This window comes from Chironomus tepperi, unplaced genomic scaffold, assembly GCF_022539635.2.
Source record: "Chironomus tepperi strain 1889 unplaced genomic scaffold, CSIRO-AGI_Ctep_v1 contig_100, whole genome shotgun sequence".
Taxonomy (NCBI): domain Eukaryota; kingdom Metazoa; phylum Arthropoda; class Insecta; order Diptera; family Chironomidae; genus Chironomus; species Chironomus tepperi.
Window position 1 is genome coordinate 392,953 of NW_027226222.1, and position 20,636 is coordinate 413,588.

Below are 20,636 nucleotides of genomic sequence, written 5' to 3' on the forward strand. Positions count from 1 at the left end.
AAAATAAAATATTTTTCATTTCATCTGATGTCTCTTGCTACCTGAATCAGAACCTACAACAGATTCGCCATTAATAATTAAGTTAAAATTTTAGTTCATATCTTCTGTATGTTTAGTTTAGTTCATATCATTATATGCTGTAAACAAGTAATATCATCTACATTTAGCTGCTGAGATCATAGGATATAAAACAAGGAGATGTTCTGTTTCATTACAATATATTTATTGACGCGCTCAAAATGTTTTCAAAAAACCTTTTGTGAGCATGACACATCTTATGTCGATGAAATCACAGTCAGTCTCATTAATTTTATTAATTACATATTTATATGAACAATATTTTCTTGATAATATCTACAACAAATCTACTAGATATATCCTTTTAACAATTTTTTTTTTCAGGCTTTAAGTATCTACATTTTTATTATTGTACAATTTGCCGACTATCGAATTTACAAGAATGAATTAAAAAGCTCACTAGAACTTATTACAAGTCAAAGGATATAAAAGAGAAAATTAAAAAAAAAATGAATTGGAAAGGATTATTGGCAATTCCAGATAATATTATTTAAAAAAGCACAGATAAATTGAGTGCTGAATGAACTGTAAAATTACACATTTGGTTTAAGTTGCCACAAAATTAAGTAAACATTCTTGGAAGTACTTTACTTTACGTTTAAAAAATGACAAAAAAGGACTAAAATTATTTGCGAGTTTCGAAGTATTTCGGTTTCCATGATTAATTCCTGCACTAAATCATTAACATATTTTCTCTTCATATTGGATCAATAAAAGGCATGTCCATGTTGCTTAAAATAAGTTTCATTAAATCTCATTGATTATGTTCCATATTGTTCAGTAGATCTTGCTTATCATCTTTACTGCTGCACTTTTTGCTCGTTGTAAGTTTCACTTTGATATTCTTCTCGCTAATTTCTTGCTGGAGAATTTTTGGATCGAAGCAAGGCTAAAAAGACATGAAAAAAATTAATATGGAAGTACCTATAAATATGTATAAAGCTATCACTCACCGTTTCACAGATATTCATGTTACAGCAATCCTCAATGATGACTTCACATTGTTCTGTTGTTGGACGACAAGTTAATGGCTCAATATTTTTATGGACGACATACTTCTTACGAATTTTTGGTCTAACTGGTTTATGTAGACGATGAATGACCAACATGATGATAAGGAAGAAGAGCAACGAAAGCGTGAAGCAAACTCCAAGAATGACATAAGTGAGATTCATTCGTATCGGACATTTCATATTCCTGTTTTCATTCTCATCATCCTCTTCAGCCGATGATTGTGTAGATTTTTGTACTGCTGTGCTTGTTTCAATATCAACAGGTTGCACCATAAAATGATCATTTTCACATCTATTTCCACTGTTGACATTTGTGCATTCACAAACAGGTCTTTTCATCGAATCTACGCTGCATTTTCCATTATTAAAGCAATAATTTGAACAAACATCTATCTCACAACGATCCCCAACATATCCTTTTGTACACGAACATTTAGCAACAGGCCTTGTTGAAATTGTCTCTAATTCAACTGAACATTCTCCCCCATTCATACAGAAATTATAGCACAAATCAATTTCACAGTTATCGCCGTCATATCGTGAATCCTTACAAATGCAATTTGATGAATCCTCATCGTAGATTCCTCCATGAAGACATGTCTTTTTTGCCTTTGTAAGTGATGATTTTTGACAAACAACTTCTTCCTTCTTTACTTCCTCTTTTCTTTTCATTACTTCTTCTAATCGTTCCTTTGTAATGTCACATTTCTCTAAATCAACATTTATAGCATCAACAAAGCTACTTCTAACAATAATATCTGTTGGATCTTGTTTAAACTTTATCATAAATTCTGAAACTTCATCATTCTTTCGGTGCTTTAAAAGCCTTCTCAAACTGTGTTCAGTTCCATCTACATAATAGACATATTCATGATCAACTGCTATGCTTCTTGGCGTTCTGTCAATAGACTTTAATTCTTGTTTAAAGTCACTCTCTGATGTAAATGAATTAATGTAATAGACATTTGACTTTTTATCAGCAATATAAATTCGATCAGTTCTAGGGTCTACAGCGATGGCATTTGGACGATATTTTTCACAGTTTTTGCAAATGATCTCATTCTTCATGTCTTTGATTGAAATAGAATTGATTGTAGAAGCTCCTGATAAAATTGTATAGTACAAATGTCTTTTGCATGTATCAAGTTCTAGGCCAGATGGTGATCCAATCGTGATGTTAAGGAAAATTTCTTTTATTGCCTTTACATTTTCCAAATCAGTTCTGTCAAAAGAAATTTTTAAAATTTTCTTTCTATCACTAAGGAACAGAATATCATCATTGAAATCATAGACAATGTCCTCAATCATTTCCTTTTCATTTAATTCTATAAGTGTCTTTGTTGTCCATGATCCATCATTCCTAAGCTTTAAGCTATTGATGTTTGTTTGATCACCATGGCGATCAGTAAAATAGAAAACATCATGTGTTGTATCGTAGGTTATTGCCTTCAAGTTCTCAAAGTTTTTACTTGCTGCTTCTGCTACCTCATTCCAATTGGTGTCATAGAAAATTATATTTTGTTTTGTGCAAATAGCATATTCTGGAAAGATAAGAATGAATTATTAGATCAAGCACATGCATCGGTAAGAAGATGTAAACGGCTTGTAATTTTAATTTTATACATTTGTCATTTTTAAGAGATAATAACCTCACGCCTGCATTGAACGAAAAGTGATTTTGAATTCAATGTGTCTCATGCAGCATTGATCGTGAAATATCCAAGTATGAAGTGTTTATGTTTATATCTTTTTGGAAATGTTAACCAGCAACAACAACTAGGTATATAAATAAATATATAAGAATAAGAAGAATTAATTGGCCTAGGTCAGGCGCACAGCTTATAACGAATCTAAATTCTCGTTTGTGGTTGTGGTTGGGAATGTTCTTGAATGCTTAATTGACGAAAATTGAAAATAAAAAAATTGCCAATTTCAGACATTCAAAAATTAATTGAGAATTGATAAAGTCAAAAAATTATTGCTTACAATAGTAGCCATGAACACGAAATAACAGCATTTTCTGTATGTTTTGTCACAAGATCTTTTTAGCGAAATTTTTGAATTTAAAAATTTAACGATTTTTCAAAATTCAAAATCAATTTTTGAATGAAAAATTAAAATTTTTTGACAAAAAAACCGATAGACTAAAAAATTATCTAAATCTGATAAATGAGGCCATAAGAAGCAATAGAGATCATCTGGAGATTTCTCATTATGCAGCAATGATTGAACCATTCATTTAACCTGCCATAATAATTTTAATAATTCAAGGTATTTAAAATGATGTGCCGAAATTAATTAGCGAAATTCAATGACCTTGTGCCTTCTCTTTATCTCATGCTCGTCAATGTAAAAAGTTATTGGCAATCAATTTGATAATAATTTTCTCATGTAATCACATCATGTGAATACGACAATTTTTAGTCAAAATAATGTTTTAAAAAAGAAATTTAAGTTTCTCGCAGTAATTCACAGTGAGATTAAGTTGTAAGATCTTGAGGAGATTAAGTCATCCATCACATCTGTATGAAATACTTTTATACTATTTTTTGTTAGTTTTGGAAATACGCTTATGAACAACAACTTAACATTGTTTTTATTATATCAATATTTGGGAAATTCTATTAAACCCAACTAGAATTAAATGCGCAGTTTGAGCTACCTTGATATTCCTTACAGAAAAAAGTTTCTAAAAAATATAAAAAAAGTGCTTTAAAATGTTGATGATAACGAAATCGGTAGAAACCAGAATATCGCACACTTTATAAGAAAATACAAAAGAGGAACTTGAAGTTTTTTGATCAGTTCGGGACGATATTATGAGGAGTACTTTTGAAATCTCGCAGCTGATAAATTAATTAGTTGAATGTATTACACTTATAGATTTAGATCAAACTCCTCGGGCAAAGGAATGTATAAGGAAGTTACAGTAATACAATTAATTATGCCAAAAAAGAGAGTATCATGCTACACAGCTGAATATCATTATTTGGAAAGTTTAATTTCCACATGAAGGTCATAATTGTATCTCATTTTTTACTTTTCATTACGAGTCATTACCTAATCTTACTCTCTTCATACTTTATAAATAAACAGCATGCTCGTCATCAAAATTTTCGGTTCATTAATTTCACTTAGGTCATCTGAATTTGAAATTTTTGGTACTATCATCACTTATCACTAAAGAAATTACATTTTCTTGCTGGATGTTTTTCTTTTTTGAATGTCATTGAGTATATTTATATTTTTTTAATGGCTACACGAATTTCTAGCTGGATGTCATAATCAAGTCACAATCATAACCCGAAGAGCAAAAGTTCTGGATTTTTCCAGTTATCTAAATATGCAGATTACTTATTCGTCTCTAAATACAATATTAGCATTTTAGATCAAGGTGCAATAAAAAAATTAATTCAGTCAGCAGTTAAATTTTGAGTGAAAGCTCAATGTCCAGTTGATTCGAGAATTTTCAGTTGTTGCTAAAAAATTTGTTTTCATAATCTGTCGTACGGTGACCTTTCTACTATTTTGTTTCGTCTATCAGTCTCAAGAAATTTCTATATTCACCATTTCGAGGACGGACGAAATCAGACGCATTTATCAATAAATAAATTTGTTTAATAAAGCTCAATTATTAAGTGAAGAATTGACAAACGGCACGTGTTTAATCAAAATTTATAATAAAACGAAATCAGCATGTTAATAGGACATATGAAAGAGAAGAGAAGCTCATATGCACAAAACCTGTATCGGTGTATTTTGTTGATTCCGAAACCGGCATACAATTGGTTTATTTTTTTATGCTTTTCCAAGCATTTTTATGCAATCTTGCATTTTTTGTGATGTATTGCCTAAATTATTGAAATTCTGTTCTTTTGTCTACGTGACTACAAACACAGTGATGCAGAGCATGTGTTATACATTCTTATTGGCTGGCTATAAAGGATAATTGTGCATTTATGTGGAAATGGCATCTTATAAGATAAATCCATCAATGCTACTTATATACATTCACACGCAATAATCGATTGTTATTATTATTCATTCATCAACGCTACTTGAATGAGAAAAATATCATTACACATTTTCTTCTGTCTGGCTAGCCTTTATCGAACACCTTAATTTACTATAATAGTATTTTGTGTCGTCAGATAACATGAAATCCGTTGCATAATCACTCATTTAAGTTGATTCTTTTTACGCACTTCCGAATTAATCTTGAGGTACTACGATTATGCTCATTAAAAATTAGTTATTATGCAATTTTCTCTATAACTTTGGCACTGTATCTACTCATAAGACCGCATGCTTTTTCAATGTATTTGTAGTTTTCTTTTTTCAGCCTAATTTTCTCTCTGAAGAGTGAAATTTTTCCCGAAAAATTGATTTTCCTTTTACATTCGAAATTTTCACTTACCCCACAATGATGTAACATTTTGAGCATAAACGGATAATAACAGGATTAGTAGTCTCCAATTAAAAATAGTTAAATTAATCGCCATTTCGGTACGAAATATTATTTTTTTGAAGATAGGAAAATATTAAAAATCAAAAAAAGATTTTTTGGTGTGTTTTAAAAAGTAAAAATCACATTAAAGTTGTCGAATTGTACACATTTAAGTCACCAGATTTATGTATTACTTGGTGTCACGATCACCAAGTCCTATTTTGCCTGTTTAAATAATTTTCTGCGATACTCGAAATTTTTATTTAAAAAAATTCCTTTTTCGAATAATCGCGACGAAGTTTTGAAGACAACTGAAGGAAATTTTTGGCGAGAAAAATTATGAATGAAATCAGCAAGTAAAAAAGTTTCTTGGTCGAACAGTTCAAAAGCGATTTTGAGATAATTAATGAAATTCTACATAATTTAGTCATCAAAAATTTTGATTTCAGGAACATGAAATATTGTGCCAAACTAAACACATATCACTACTGCTTTTATTGCATCAATACAGTTTCATAGGAATCATTTAGACTCATGGACAAAATTGTGCCTCATTCAACATTCATTTCTAAAAAAATGCTAAATACGTAGAGAGAGGCACGCGAGAGAATAGAAAAACGTACGTAAAACTTGAATTGTATTAAAGTCAGCATAAGTTTTCATACATACTGATACAGTATTCATATGGATGATAATGTATTTTTAATATGATATGAAGTTGCATAGTCGGCGTTTTCGGACTATTGATGTTTTGAGCTAGTACCGGAGCCAGTCATCTTTAATATTTTTGTTGAGTCGTTCATTCAATCCGAAAGCATGTTGATTATGTTGCATCATTCAAAACCACGTTTTGGGATTTGGAAGGAGAAATCAACGCAGACTATTAAGTCTTTAACTCCTTTTTATTGTGTATGTACTATTTATTTTTAAAATATTGTTTGCTAATGCTATGCTATATGTAGAATAGGATCAACAAGTATCAGTTTCTGTGCTTACTAGGATTAGAGTGGAAGTGCTCTTGAAAATCAGTATGAAGATTAGCAAGCTTAATTTTTTAATCCTCCTGAAATTGCTTGTTTACCCATACACAATTGTCAATCTTATTAACCAAAATATGAATCCACCAGCTGACTGATTGGAAGTTATTAATTTTCTTATCAGAATAGTCTAGTCTATCTGTACGAGATTTGATAATCACTCTGACCCAATGTAAAAGTATATCTATGTACGACATATATAGGTACAGTGTGTAAAATTCCCACAATTAATGAAACATACATACTTACACATGACACTAGCATGCATAAAATATACATCCTATTGAATTCTTCTAAGCATACATATACTAATCAGAAAAATAATATCACATCACTTAACATTATTATCAATTTAATTTGATAAGATACTTTTATGCATCATCATTGATATTAAGGTACTTGAAGTACTAAAAGCTGTTCAGTCTGTCGAAAATCGTTAGTGAGATCGTACATAGAATTCAATCGGTGCTTCCATAGAATTGTTATTGACCCATATTTCCTAAATAATTCTGATTCTACGATCAAATCATAATGGAAAGGAACAAAAATGAAGAGAACGAAAATAGAAAAATTGTTGTGGAAGATCATGTACCGCCAGAAGAGGAAGAATCAAATTTAAAGGGAGATTACAGAAATGTTGCAATTTTATTATTTCTTTACATCCTTCAAGGTATTCCACTTGGAATTAGTAGTGCAGTTAGAATTCTCCTTCAGAATCGCGGTGTTTCTTATAAGGAACAAGCAATTTTCTCCTTGGCAGCATACCCATTCACAAGTAAATATTCATTCGATTGCTTTCTTATAATTATTATCGGAAGCACAAAACAATTGAACTTAATTATCAATTAAAACGTACTTATCTATTGATAGTGAAGGTTTTATGGTGTCCTATTGTCGATGCTTTATACATTAAAAGATTTGGTCGTAGAAAATCTTGGTTGGTACCTGTTCAGATTTTAATTGGTGCATTTATGATAGTGTTGGCACAAAATGTCAATGAATGGCTTGGTGATGGAGAAGGAAATAAGCCACAAATTATACTGTTGACTAGTGTGTTCTTTGTACTGTGGTTTTTAACTGCGACACAAGACATTGTTGTGGATGGGTGGTGTCTTACGATGTTGCAAAGGAGAAATGTTGGATACGCTGCTGTAAGTGATCATTGTTGTGATTAGATTCTATTAGTGCTACATTTTTCATTTACAGACAACAAACTCTTGTGGACAAACTGGTGGATGGTAAGTCTCAATATCCTATAAGTCAATATTAACTATAATATTCATGCATTTTAGGTTTATTGGATACGTTATTCTCCTGGTTTTTGAATCGACTGAATTTTGCAATAAATATATCTTCTCGGAACCAAGAACAGAAGGATTGATTACTTTAGCTGGATTTTTGAGATTTTGGGGTGTTATTTTCCTAATAACAACAGTGTTCATTGCTATATTTAAGAAGGAACGATCAGAACTAGATTATGAATTGGAAGAACACCCCGATTATGGAGTAAAGAAAGCATATCCAATATTATGGAAAATTGTTAAGCTCAAACCAGTATTAAAATTGTCATTAGTCCTTTTAACAGCCAAAGCTGGTTTTGCTGCATGTGATGTAGTGACTAGCTTAAAACTTATTGAATACGGGATGCCGAAAGAGAAGGCAGCTCTTCTTGCGATTCCATTAGTTCCAATTCAATTAGTTTTACCATTTATCATAAGCAGATATACAGCTGGTCCCCGGCCAATGAGCTTTTATATTAAGGCTTTCCCTTATCGGTTATTAATGACAGTTGTGATTGGTTTGTTTGTATTCTTCACACCTAAAATGAAAACCGACGATGGATTTCCATTCTATTTCTATTTACTACTAGTATGCATTTACATGGTTTATCAGGTATCTACAATAGCTTTTATCTCTTAGTGCTTCAATTACCATTGATCTCTTTTATTTTTAGATTCCATTCAGATCAATGTACATTTGTGATATGTCATTCTTCGCGAAAATTAGTGATCCATTGATTGGTGGAACGTATATGACCCTCATGAATACAATCACTAATCTAGGTGGCTCATGGGTTCAGACATTCTTTTTATGGTTTGTTGATGTAATCACATGGCGAAGATGCATTTTTGACGAGGACCTTCTTTTATCAAATTCAACAAGTTTACCGCTCGACAATAAATGCTCTGATAAAATAGAGAAAGAGATTTGCACCAAGAGTGGAGGAAAATGTCACACTGACATTGAAGGATATTACATTGAAATTGGAATTAATGTTGTTTATGGAATCGTGTGGTTCTGTTTAATTAAAAATTTAATTTTGTATTTACAAAGTTTACCAGCCAAAGAATGGTATGTGTTAAGCAGAAAAGAGGAACAGAGAGAAATGGTCCAAGTTAATAAAAAGGAATAAAAATATGCATTAATTAGATAAAATATTTGTACAAAATACGTTAACCACGTGTGATGTTATTACTCTTAAAATATTACAGCAACCATTTGTTTTTCTGAACATTTTATTTATTTACAAATAAAAGGTGCAAAACTTAATTGAAACAATCAATTATCTTTTAGGGAAATATTTCAGAAAGGTAAGTAAATTAATGATAAGAATAAAGTTGGTTCTTAAGTTTACGTAAAAATACGTAGAGAGACTTTCGTTTTACGTAACGGAGAGGAAATTTATTTTACTCTCTCTGCGTATTTAAATAGCTACGTGTTCTTAACTTTCACAACAAATAGTAAAATTCTTAAATTTTCTAGTTATTTCATGCTAACTTAAGGAGAAAATCATCAAATAATGACGTTAAGGAAGCGGACAGAAAGTCTGGAACGAAAGAAGTTATTAACCAATCAAAATTCAGCCGATATTCACGACAATCATGAGCCATCGGATTTAAGAGGAGATTATGGCAATATTGCAATATTATTCTTCCTGTATGTTCTACAAGGTATTCCACTTGGAATCGGTCAAGCGATTCCTATGTTACTTCAAAATCGTGGAGCAACATACAAGGAACAAGCAGGTAATTAAACTGATTTTCTGAAAAAATCTATTGATTTCTAAAATTTTTTTGCCAATTTAAAATTAATTTGTCATCAATGATTACTTTCAATTACATGTGTTTCTAGAATTTTCATTTGCATACTGGCCTTTCTCCATCAAATTACTATGGGCTCCACTAGTAGATAGTATTTACTTTAAAGCTATTGGAAGACGAAAAAGCTGGATGATTCCGACACAATATTTAATTGGAATCTTTATGCTTATTTTATCTCAGCATGTATCAACATGGCTTGGTGACGGACATGCAAATATGCCACGTGTAGCAGTGATTACACTTATCTTCTTCTCACTGAATTTCTTAGCTGCAACTCAGGATATTGCTGTTGATGGATGGGCATTATCAATGTTAAAACGAAGGAATGTATCTCACGCATCAACATGTAATTCTGTAGGACAAACATTTGGATACTTCTTAGGATATGTAGTGTTTATGGCATTTGAATCCAAAGAATTTTGTAACAAGTACATATATTCTGAAGAAAGAGATGAAGGATTAGTCACATTATCTGGATTCCTCTACTTTTGGGGAATCACATTCTTAGTAACAACAACATTGGTAGGATTTTTCAAGAAGGAGAATCAAGAGACTAAAGAACAACTTGAAGAACATCCAGATTTAGGAATTCAAGAAACTTATCACATGCTTTGGAAAATTATAAAAATGAAGCCAGTAATGTTGCTTGCAGGAATTCTGTTGACAGTCAAAGTAAGTTTCTCAGCATGTGATGCTGTTACTTCATTAAAATTAATCGATCATGGAGTTCCGAAAGAGAAACTTGCTCTCCTGGCTGTTCCATTAGTTCCTTTACAATTATTATTACCATTAGTAATGAGCAAGCACATCACGGGCAAATATCCCATGAATTTCTACATTAAAGCTATTCCATATCGTCTTATGTTAACACTTGTGACAGCAGCGATCGTTTGGGCTACACCTTTAATCATCGGTGGACGATTTGATGACATTCCTATTTATTTTTATGTCCTGTTATTAGTGACTTATTCATTCTATCAAGTATTTTTATATGCCATGTTTTGCTCAGCAATGTCATTCTTCGCTAAAATTAGTGACCCGAAAATTGGAGGAACATATATGACACTATTGAATACACTGCACAATCTTGGTGGAAATTGGCCAAACACAATGGTTCTTTGGGCTATTGATTTAATAACATGGAAATCGTGTGTGGCTGATGGCAGTGAACGTGATTTCAGTGCACCAAAACTAAGTAATAACACATGTATTACACATGCTGAACAAGAAGACTGTTTAGGCATCAATGGAAAATGTCGAATTGACATTGATGGCTATTATATAGAAATCATATTTTGCCTTATTTATGGAATAATTTGGTACAAATGGGGACGATCAAAGATAAATCAATTGCAAAGATTGCCAGTTAAAGCCTGGCATGTATTTCATTCAAAGTCAAAATCAAGCTAGCAATTAGTTTGATTAGAAATTTAAAGCATCAAATGTTGAGGACTAAATTTTGTTCTTGGTAGCTACAACTTTAGTTAATTTTTTATCATTGAGTATTTAATTTATTCAAATTTAATTTGAATCCCTAACATTCGCACCATTGTTTTTAAGAATTACCTACTTTCATTTTTTTGTGGTTGTTAATTGTTTTAAATTAAATATATCATTTGAAGACATTAAAAATTGAATTAAAAATTTAAAAGCCTTTATTAAATCATTTTTTGTACACCAGTTACAATTACCCTTTGGAATTTAGGGGTCATTCATCTAAAACGTTGTGCAATCACACTAATTTAATGTGGTACCTTAATAAATGTGGACGACATTTGTGTATAACCCCTAATAAGTTATGAACCCTTTCACCATAAATTAATAATATTTTTCTTACAATTTTGATTCAGTTAACCAGCTGAATGTTTGGGGCTTTCTATCCGCTTGTGGATTAATAAATACATTAATTATTGATGGATGGTCTGTAGGAATCAAAGCTTCTTTTACGGCATTTTTCAACTCTGGAATGGTTCTTACACAGAAGCCCTTCTTATTAAACATATTCAACATGTTCTCGTAATGGGTTTCAGCATTTAAAGCTGTAGCTGGAATAGTTAATGAAGGATCTCCCATTTCTTGAATACTCTTAAAATCATCCTTTGAAAATCCCATTCCAATTCCACTGTTATTAACAATTATTATCACAATTGGTAAATTATATCGGATCATTGTCTCAATTTCCATTCCACTGAAACCAAATGCTGAATCTCCTTGAACTGTAATAACACGTTTTCCTGGACAATAATCTCGACAGTAAAGAGCAGCTGCAATTGCAAAGCCTGGTCCAACACCCATAGTTCCAAATGTACCTGCGTCTAAACGATGACGAGGTAAATTATTCAACAAGATTGAACGGCCAATATCCATAGTATTAGCTCCTTCACTGACAATAATACAATCATTTGGGAGCATGTCATAGACATTGTGGAATACAGCATAATAATTAAGTGGTACACTGTTATCCAATGACATTTCTTTTACTGTTTTCTGGTTCTTTTCACATTTTTCGTTTAATTCCTTCCACCATTCGTTATTTTCACCAAAACGGAACTTTCTCTTTGACATTTCGTCAACGAAGGCATCAGCAAATGGCAAAATGTCTGACTGAATTGCTACCAAACTCTGTTTGCTATTGTGCAATTCTTCAGGTACAATGTCGACTTGGATTATTTTTACATCAGCATCAAAACGTGGAGGACGTCCAAAATGCTAAAAAAATTAAAAAAAATAATCATACTGGATTTTTTCATAATATCTATTAAGTACCAAAATCCAATTTAATCTAGCACCAACAAGAAGAATCACATCAGCTTTTTGAAGAGCTAAAGTTCTAGCAGAAGCAACACATTGTCTTGCTGTATCGGGAACGACTCCTTTGCCCATTGGAGTAGCTAAAAATTGATTTAATGTATTTTTGTTATTGTTATAAACGGCATATAAAACAAACCTAAGAATGGCAAGTTGGTTTGATGAATAAGTTGTCGTAAATAAGTCTCGGCGCGTGCATATCCTGCACCTTTTCCTATAATGACTAAAGGTCTTTTAGCAGCAGAAAGAGCATCAGCAGCACGAATAATATCTTTTGGATTTGGGAAAGGAAGTGGTGGTTCTGGATGTGTATAACTTGGAACAATTTGATCCTCTCTAATGACTGATTGCAAGATATTTCCAGGAAGGTCAAGATAACATGCTCCAGGTCGACCGTAACAAGCAAGTCTAACAGCTTTTTCAACATGTGTTGGAATCAAAGAAGCGTTTGGAGGACGAGCAGCATATTTACAGTAAGGTCTGCTCAATTCTACTTGGTTGCACTCTTGAAAACCGCCGATTCCTTCATGATCTAGAAATTATCATTAAGATAAGATTCGATAGCTTAATTCAATTTTAAAAATAATAATCACCTTCGTTAGTTGCTCCACCGATAACGATTAATGGCCAGCAGTTAATTTGCGCATTAGCCATTCCACCAGTACAATATAATAAACCAGGTCCAGAGACTACTAAGCATACACCAGGCTTTTTAGTCAAATATCCAATTGCCTGAGCAGCATAACAAGCAGATTGCTCATTTCTGGTTCCAATATACTTTAGTCCAACACTCTGAATTGCCATTGACAATTCGATGACTGGATGTCCAACAATTCCAAAAACATATTCTATCCCCTAATATAAAAATAGCAATTATGAACTTTGATACATGATAAGATGTTTTTAATATTTGTCAAAGTTCTTTAGAAAAATAATACAAATATTGAGTATCATACCTGTTCCTTGAGTGCTCTGGCTAGCACCATATTTCCATTGATTTCTTCTGACATTTTGGAATGTTTGATTTTTATTTTAAGCAGTAATTTTTAAAATATTATTTTTTTTGTCTGTCCAATGTTTTCAATGTCAGTCAGCCAATAAGAATAAGTTTACATTTTTACGTATAACGTTTACACTTTACGTACGTTTTAATTTTCCGAACGTTTAAAAAAAAAGAACTGTGACCGACGAATAAATACCATTACAGACAGATGAAAAGCCTTTTTTCCGTAAAGAGATTTTTCTCTTCTCAGTCTCATTAAGAATTTTCGCAGGTAATGTTGCATATATTTTATTAACCAATAATATTATTAATCATTGCTTAAAAAGGCGGAAAAGTTGTTTAATGCTGACTTCAAAAGTTTTCTAGACAAATGATATGATGCAAAGCTCGTGAAGTGATTGCAAAAAGTGAATAAATTTGTTGCCAAAAAATTTGCGCAGGAAAATTCGGAAAAATTAGAAATGGCATAAAACTATTCTGAAAATTTATAGACGAAAGTTTTATGACCAAAAAAAAATTAATGACTAAAATGTTGGAACTAAAAAAATTTATTTTTCTGACAGTTACCTTAGTGCTTTACAAACTGAATAAAATAATTCCACTCGAGATTAAAAGAAAACATTAAAAAAAAGGAAAAATGAAAATTCAATCCGAAATGTACCCAATGTTTATTTTACATTATCTTATAACAACAAAAACTCATTTTTTCAAGTTTATGTTGCCTCTATGGGAATGAAGAAATTTTTTTGCGAGAACCGTATATACATATATTTTATATCCTATGTGTTTGTGCAAAAAAAAGAATATAAAAGGAAAGGAAAATTTTCTCTCATTTTTTTATTCTTTTTATACCGGCTTTTCTTCTTTTCTAAAATAAACATGTTGATATTTTTTTTCCATGTGCTGCTTAACGTACACATATTTTTTTTCTTCTTGTTTCTCCCATTTCACCGTCAAAAGAACATCCTTCCGTTGATGATATAGGTCAATGTTGTTTTTATTGTGAATGAAATTGCATAATAAGAAGTTCTCAACTTTTTTCATTGTAGTCATTGGAAGTTCATAATGGAGATCAACATACCGACAGCGTCTCCTTTTTTTACAGGCATTCCAAATCAAATTATGTATTGTATTTCGACACCAAATTTACAGTCATGGAATGCAAGTAATATGTACAACAATAATGATCAGCAAAAGAAACCTGAGAACGCATCAATTGTACAACCTGTCGTAAATACTCAAACTACACAAAATCAAGCACAGTATTATTATGGAAATGGAAATACAGCAATCACACAAAATATTCAAGCATTCAATCAGAATTATCCTCCAGCTAATATTCAGACAACAAGCAATGAAACATCTAAGGTCAATTCAGGGGATTTTACAGAAAGTGATCAGAATAAAAGTCAGCAACAAGACCGAGAAAATCGTTTCTTCAATGATGAAGGCAGAGCTTTCGAATGTGCAGTGGTAATTACTGTCATATTATATTTATTGCAGTCATGCTTTATAGCTTAAAACTGCTTTTCAGTGTCAAAAGAAATTTCGACAGAAAGGAACTCTCGTACAGCATGAAAGAATTCATTTAGACTTGAAACCATTCTCCTGTGATTATCCTTCATGTGGCAAACGTTTTCGTCAAAAAGCAATTTTAAATCAACATACCAGAATCCATAGTGGTAAGCTTGTGTTCATTAAACAAGTTTTGCAGATGATTAATGGAGAGATTCTCGTAGATGCTTCTTCACAGTTGGTTTACCGTAATCTTGGCAATAATAGTGGAACTCTATGGCCCCAAAATGTTCCTTATCCTGATGAAATTCATAATGAAAAGAATCAGGATGTTAAGGATTCGTTATCACAACTAACTACTCATTCAATATTCGGTAGTACACAGAATGGAGACAGTCCGGAAGACAGCAAAAATGGGAAGAACTCAATGCCCTTATATGTAAGATGTCCAATATGTCAGCAAGAATTTAAACAAAAATCAACTCTCGTGCAAAGGGGATGTATTCACATTGAAAATAGACCTTACAGCTGTATGGTTGTCAATTGTGGTAGAAGATTCCGCCAGCAATCACATTTACAACAAGTAAGAGTTAATTATTCAAATTCTGACACGCATATTTACTTAATAATCATAACTATTTCAGCACAATCGAATTCATCTGCAACAGAAACCTTACAAATGTCCCTACAATGAATGCCAAAAATATTTTCGTCAACAGACCATCCTGAATCAGCACATTCGAGTTCATACTGGAGCTAAACCATACAAGTGCAAAAATTGCTTTAAGGAGTTTCGACAACAAGCAATCCTTTCTCAGCATGAAAAGTCGCACATGTCAAGTACACTTGGTTGTCCGTTAACTAATTGCAAGCGAAGATTTGTAACAGAAAATGTAGGCTTTGTAGACTTTTTAAAAATAAGGTATTTAATAACAGTTTAATTTTTAAAATATTCAGGATTTAAGGAAGCATATCGAGCAGCATATGAATCCAGGAAAATCGAAGAAACAGTCAACTCCTAAAATTAATAATGACTTTAAACCTGAAGTTACATTCACTCATCATCAAGCATATCCCCCACTTTATTTCAATCCAACTACAATTCATCAACCGAAGAATTAAATCCGAAATTAATTAAGAATTTTTATGTTTTATTAAAATAAATTGGTGCTATGGACTAAAATTTTAAACAATAAACAATACTCAAAGAAATTTAAATAAATTATTTCAATACGAAGAAAAAAAGCAATAGTTTAGTTGTTTTGATACATCCAATTAGTTTCTTGTAAGTGACTCAGGCCTTGCTCTCTTAATTTAGTAATGCGGGCTAAATGATTCTCTTTATCAATAAACTTCTCACAATTCTCCAGACTTAGAAAGACGCTTACATTTTTTATTGCTGGATGAATGTCAGTATTATTTGTAGCGTTGTTGTTGGCACTAGTTCCACTACTCTCTCCTGCCTCAGTCTAAAAGAAAATTACATTTTATTGTTTTGTTTGTCAGACATTTTAAAGCTTTTAATCAATTTTCATTAAAAAGTTTAGCAAGTTCATACCTTTTTTACCTCCTTATCACTCATTGCTGTACTTGCTACCTAAATACAATTCAGATCTTTATTGTTATTGTTAGTTTAATTAAATTTAACGAGAAAATCTCAAATTTCAGTCGAGCCGAATTTTCAAACAAATTAGAGAAACTGTTTGTAAACAAAAGTTTCGTGTCTGTCTGACAAACTTTCTTAAAAGTTTCTTTTACTTAAAGTTAATTTCCCCCTGAACACAAGTCATTTGGTTATTTTAGTCGTCCAGAATATCATCAAATTAAAATTATTAAGAATTGTTATTGATTATTAAATTGATTAAAAATGGAAACTATGGAAGTTATTCTTAACAATCTTCTTAGTGCCGAAAATGTTCAAAAGGTAAGTTAAATCAAATTCCAAATTTGAAAAAAATGTGCTCCGGAACGAAAAAAAATGTGATTTTTCTTCTTCCATTTCCACATTCCTAATTAAACCGTAAATGATTCACTAATTCACATGTTTTTTCATGACTAGGCAACTGAAGAGTTAAATGAAGCATTAAAACGACCAGAATCAATCAATGTCTTGTGTGAAATAGCAACAAGATCTACTCAGCCTCAATTGAGACAATATGCTGCAGTAGTGCTAAGAAAAAGATTGATGAAACTAAGATATTGGAATATGGTTCCACAAGATCACCAAGAAATTATTAAAAATGGATTATTACAAGCCATCGTCAATGAACCAGAAAAATACGTACGCACAGCTATCTCTCAAGTTGTTGGAAGTTTGATAAATCACGAATTTCCCAAGAAAAATCAGTGGAGTAGTGATGTGTTGAAATTCATTTTTGAGAGTGCACAGTCAAGTGACCCTCGCATCAATCAATTAGGATCTGAAACCTTCGCAATACTAACGGAAACTGCACCAGATCAGTTTATCCCACATATTGAAACAATAGGAATGTTTTGTTCACAAGCTTTAATGGCTGCTGAACAAACAAACAACATGGCTAATCCAGTTATTTTCAACCTCATTATGGCAATGTCACATTTAGCACCATTTATCCTTGGCAACAATGCAGGAGAACACATTTATACAGCTGCAGTTCCTTACGTCGTCAAAACTTTGTCAACTCTTGCAAATGATGATGAAAAATTCATTGATGCATTTGATTTCCTCGAGAATCTTGCTGATCACACCCCAAAACTTTTGACGAATCATATCAAATTGTTGATTGAATTTTGCATCGAAATTTCACGTAATAAGGATGTTGATGAAGGAAATCGTGTTAAAGCTATTACTTTCATTGGTTGGCTTGTAAGAATCAAGAAGAAGGTCATCTTGAAGCAAAAATTGGTCGAACCAATTCTTGCAACATTATTTGAGTTGATGGCATTACCTTCTGATGATACGGGTGACGATACTGAGGAATATTTCGGAAGTAACGAAGTTACTACCCCAATGAATTGTGCTACGCAAACACTTGATGTTTTGGCATTGAATATTCCTCCAAAAACTCTAATTCCTCCATTATTGCAACTATTGGAACCAGCTTTACAAACATCTAATGATCCACTGCAAAAGAAGGCTGCTTATCTTTCAATTGCTGTTATTGCAGAAGGATGTAGCTCAACAATTTGCAAGAAATACTTGCGTCCATTATTAGATTGCATTAAAACTGGCATAACAGATCCTAATCCTACAATTCGTAACAGTTCATTGTTCGCATTGGGACAGTTCTCAGAACATTTGCAGCCAGAAATTTCACAATTTTCTGAAGAAATTTTACCAATTTTATTCGATTATTTGCAAATGTTGTCAAATCAAATCAGATCAGGACAAAAAGAACCACAACACATTGATCGTGTATTTTATGCTGTTGAGACATTCTGTGAAAATCTTGAAGATGCATTAGTTCCTCACTTACCAGTACTCATGGAACGTTTGTTTGATTGTATGGCACCTACAAACTCTATTCACTTAAGAGAACTTGCATTAAGCTGTCTCTCAGCCACAGCCAATGCTGCAAAGTCAAATTTGGTTCCATACTTCCAACCATTGATTGAAGGTCTACGAATGTATTTAGTTAAATCTGAGGATGAAGCTATTTGTACTTTGAGACCTGCAGCAATTGATACATTGGCAGCTCTCGCCAGAACAATTGGAAATGACAATTTCATTCCACTTGCTGTTGATACAATGCATTTGGGCCTTGCTCTCATTGAAGATAAGAATGATCCTGATTTAAAGAGAAGTTGCTACAATTTATTTGCCTCAATGGCATCAGTTCTCCATGAACAAATTGGATCTGCTTTGGACAAAATCGTCACATCAATGATTGACAGTGTTAAGAGTACTGAAAGTATTGTATTATCAAATGGAAAGGATTCTGAAGACATCGAGGATAGTCAAGAAAATGACGATCAAGAATTTGATATTGAAAATTCCGATGGAGAGGAAGACGACGAAGAAGATGAAATTCTTGGCATTGAAAACTCTTATATGGAAGAAAAAGAGGAGGCTATTATTGCATTGAAGGAAATTGCTGAGCATACAGGTGCTGCATTTGCTCCATATATTAAAGTCTCATTCGAAGAAATTTATAAACTTCTTCCATATCCAAATGAGGACATTCGTCAATCATCCGTTGAAGCACTTTGTCAATTTGTTATTTCATTGTATAAACTTCAAGATTTTGAAGGTGTTAAACAAACATTATTGGTTCTTGTTCCAAAATTAAGCGAAATAATTCATACTGACGAAGAAAGAATTGTTGTCATGGCAGCTATGGAATCATTTAATCAAATCCTTGAAGAATTAGGATCAGCAGCAGTTGAAGTTGAAGGTCATAAAGATGCTATCTTCTCATGTATTTATGATACCTTACATGGAAAAATTACATGCCAATTTGATGAACCAGAGGAAGACGATGACGAAGAAAGTGAATATGATATTGCAATTTTGGAGTCTGCTGGAGAAATTCTACCAAAATTCGGAAATGCTATGAATTCACAAGAGTTTTATGCCTACTTCGGACGAGTTTTCCCATTTTTCATTGGAAAAATTGTAAGTATAAAGTAAATATTTATTTTATCAATAACCTAATTTTATTTAATATGATTCAACAGCAAAAATCTAAAAGCAAAGATGAAATGGCCCAATCACAACGAGCAATGGCAGTCGGTGTAATATCCGAATGTTTCGCACCTCTTGGAGAATATTCATCGCAATATTTCGATGCAGTTCTTCCTCTTCTTGTTGAATTAATCAACGACCAAAACGATGAAGAAGTAAGAAACAATGCAGTATATGCTATTGGAGAGCTATGTATGCATAGTGGACAAATCAGTTTTAAGTAAGCATTTTTAAAAAAAGTTTAAAAGAAGATTTATTTTTAACAATCAATTTTTTTACAGGGCATATCCACAAGTTTTAGCAGCTCTATCAGCATTAGTGTCAAAGGAAAGTCACGGAGGCATTTTGGACAATATTTGTGGAACATTAGCAAGATTAATTATAATTAACAGTTCATTAGTTCCATTGAAGGATGTTTTACCAGTTTTTATCTCATATCTTCCATTACGTCAGGATTATGTAGAGAACGATCATGTCTTTAAATCGTTAGAATTATTATATCGACAAGGAAATGAAATTTTATTGCAATTTTTAGAACGAATCATTTTGGCAGCATTAACAGTTCTTCATAAAAACCAATATAGTAAGGATGAAGTTCGTGAGCACATTTTTGCATTTGTTAAACAAGTTCGAATGGACTTCCCTGAAAAATTCAACAATGCAATTAATGTTGATGCTGAATTGTCAAACTTTGTGCAAACATTATGAAATGAATATGCAAACTGTCTCTAAATGATGAATTATAAATTATCACATCACTAAAATTTTTATTACCTTTTATATCTATTATTAACATTGAGAAGAAAAATTTTATAACTATTGACATATTTTTATGTATTTGAGAACGAAAAAAAATATTTATGCTTAATTTTAATGCTTCATTTTGTATTCAAAATAAAGTAAACAAGCCATAAGTGGCTGTATAAATATAAAATGTTATTATTATTTATGCTTTATGATTTGCAGAAGGA

At 32.0% G+C, this 20,636-nt stretch overlaps 6 protein-coding genes and 1 long non-coding RNA gene across 8 annotated transcripts; 4 read left to right on the forward strand and 3 right to left on the reverse strand.

Annotated features, from left to right (window-relative positions):
• Positions 1-201: 201 nt before the first annotated feature.
• On the reverse strand, positions 202-5,846 carry cue (Protein cueball). The gene is made up of 3 exons (XM_070635861.1): positions 5,509-5,846; positions 1,032-2,632; positions 202-967 (listed from the first exon to the last, which is right to left on the reverse strand). Exons 1-3 carry the CDS (start codon positions 5,591-5,593, stop codon positions 833-835), a joined length of 1,821 nt encoding a protein of 606 aa, XP_070491962.1. The 5' UTR covers positions 5,594-5,846; the 3' UTR covers positions 202-832.
• Positions 5,847-6,989: 1,143 nt separating this feature from the next.
• LOC139087137 (acetyl-coenzyme A transporter 1-like) lies at positions 6,990-8,995 on the forward strand. Its single transcript, XM_070635854.1, has 5 exons — positions 6,990-7,350; positions 7,446-7,726; positions 7,782-7,813; positions 7,868-8,468; positions 8,530-8,995. The coding sequence occupies exons 1-5, from the start codon at positions 7,107-7,109 to the stop codon at positions 8,986-8,988; spliced, it is 1,617 nt and encodes a 538-aa protein (XP_070491955.1). The 5' UTR covers positions 6,990-7,106; the 3' UTR covers positions 8,989-8,995.
• A 290-nt stretch (positions 8,996-9,285) lies between these two features.
• Positions 9,286-11,327, forward strand: LOC139087200 (acetyl-coenzyme A transporter 1-like). The gene is made up of 2 exons (XM_070635945.1): positions 9,286-9,601; positions 9,708-11,327. The coding sequence occupies exons 1-2, from the start codon at positions 9,376-9,378 to the stop codon at positions 11,084-11,086; spliced, it is 1,605 nt and encodes a 534-aa protein (XP_070492046.1). The 5' UTR covers positions 9,286-9,375; the 3' UTR covers positions 11,087-11,327.
• On the reverse strand, positions 11,309-13,587 carry Hacl (2-hydroxyacyl-CoA lyase). Its single transcript, XM_070635946.1, has 5 exons — positions 13,441-13,587; positions 13,078-13,339; positions 12,624-13,016; positions 12,443-12,567; positions 11,309-12,385 (listed from the first exon to the last, which is right to left on the reverse strand). The coding sequence occupies exons 1-5, from the start codon at positions 13,492-13,494 to the stop codon at positions 11,510-11,512; spliced, it is 1,710 nt and encodes a 569-aa protein (XP_070492047.1). The 5' UTR covers positions 13,495-13,587; the 3' UTR covers positions 11,309-11,509.
• A 103-nt stretch (positions 13,588-13,690) lies between these two features.
• jim lies at positions 13,691-16,224 on the forward strand. Of its 2 annotated transcripts, none has more exons than XM_070635864.1 (6): positions 13,691-13,758; positions 14,537-14,960; positions 15,022-15,169; positions 15,227-15,585; positions 15,647-15,895; positions 15,960-16,224. In XM_070635864.1, exons 2-6 carry the CDS (start codon positions 14,553-14,555, stop codon positions 16,122-16,124), a joined length of 1,329 nt encoding a protein of 442 aa, XP_070491965.1. In that variant the 5' UTR covers positions 13,691-13,758; positions 14,537-14,552; the 3' UTR covers positions 16,125-16,224. The 2 variants fall into 2 exon arrangements, with proteins under 2 accessions (XP_070491965.1, XP_070491966.1); XM_070635865.1 differs by lacking the exon at positions 13,691-13,758 and adding an exon at positions 14,446-14,471.
• LOC139087147 (uncharacterized) lies at positions 16,137-16,701 on the reverse strand. The gene is made up of 2 exons (XR_011544107.1): positions 16,561-16,701; positions 16,137-16,471 (listed from the first exon to the last, which is right to left on the reverse strand). It is a non-coding gene; the product is annotated as an uncharacterized lncRNA (long non-coding RNA).
• Positions 16,658-20,570, forward strand: LOC139087145 (importin-4-like). Its single transcript, XM_070635862.1, has 4 exons — positions 16,658-16,926; positions 17,062-19,596; positions 19,659-19,885; positions 19,947-20,570. The coding sequence occupies exons 1-4, from the start codon at positions 16,870-16,872 to the stop codon at positions 20,371-20,373; spliced, it is 3,246 nt and encodes a 1,081-aa protein (XP_070491963.1). The 5' UTR covers positions 16,658-16,869; the 3' UTR covers positions 20,374-20,570.
• The last annotated feature ends 66 nt before the right edge of the window (positions 20,571-20,636 follow it).

Coding starts and splice junctions, on each gene's coding strand:
- cue (XM_070635861.1), bottom strand. CDS start 5,593: ATGGCGATTAATTTAACTATTTTTAATTGGAGACTACTAATCCTGTTA. Junction 2,633..5,508: donor AAATGTTACATCATTGTGGG/GTAAGTGAAAAT, acceptor TTATCTTTCCAG/AATATGCTATTTGCACAAAA. Junction 968..1,031: donor ACATGAATATCTGTGAAACG/GTGAGTGATAGC, acceptor ATGTCTTTTTAG/CCTTGCTTCGATCCAAAAAT.
- LOC139087137 (XM_070635854.1), top strand. CDS start 7,107: ATGGAAAGGAACAAAAATGAAGAGAACGAAAATAGAAAAATTGTTGTG. Junction 7,727..7,781: donor GAAATGTTGGATACGCTGCT/GTAAGTGATCAT, acceptor TTTCATTTACAG/ACAACAAACTCTTGTGGACA. Junction 7,814..7,867: donor TGTGGACAAACTGGTGGATG/GTAAGTCTCAAT, acceptor CATGCATTTTAG/GTTTATTGGATACGTTATTC.
- LOC139087200 (XM_070635945.1), top strand. CDS start 9,376: ATGACGTTAAGGAAGCGGACAGAAAGTCTGGAACGAAAGAAGTTATTA. Junction 9,602..9,707: donor AACATACAAGGAACAAGCAG/GTAATTAAACTG, acceptor ATGTGTTTCTAG/AATTTTCATTTGCATACTGG.
- Hacl (XM_070635946.1), bottom strand. CDS start 13,494: ATGTCAGAAGAAATCAATGGAAATATGGTGCTAGCCAGAGCACTCAAG. Junction 13,340..13,440: donor CCAGAGCACTCAAGGAACAG/GTATGATACTCA, acceptor TTTTTATATTAG/GGGATAGAATATGTTTTTGG. Junction 13,017..13,077: donor CGGTGGAGCAACTAACGAAG/GTGATTATTATT, acceptor GATAATTTCTAG/ATCATGAAGGAATCGGCGGT.
- jim (XM_070635864.1), top strand. CDS start 14,553: ATGGAGATCAACATACCGACAGCGTCTCCTTTTTTTACAGGCATTCCA. Junction 15,170..15,226: donor ACATACCAGAATCCATAGTG/GTAAGCTTGTGT, acceptor AGATTCTCGTAG/ATGCTTCTTCACAGTTGGTT. Junction 15,586..15,646: donor AGCAATCACATTTACAACAA/GTAAGAGTTAAT, acceptor TAACTATTTCAG/CACAATCGAATTCATCTGCA.
- LOC139087145 (XM_070635862.1), top strand. CDS start 16,870: ATGGAAACTATGGAAGTTATTCTTAACAATCTTCTTAGTGCCGAAAAT. Junction 16,927..17,061: donor GTGCCGAAAATGTTCAAAAG/GTAAGTTAAATC, acceptor TTTCATGACTAG/GCAACTGAAGAGTTAAATGA. Junction 19,886..19,946: donor AGTGGACAAATCAGTTTTAA/GTAAGCATTTTT, acceptor ATTTTTTTACAG/GGCATATCCACAAGTTTTAG.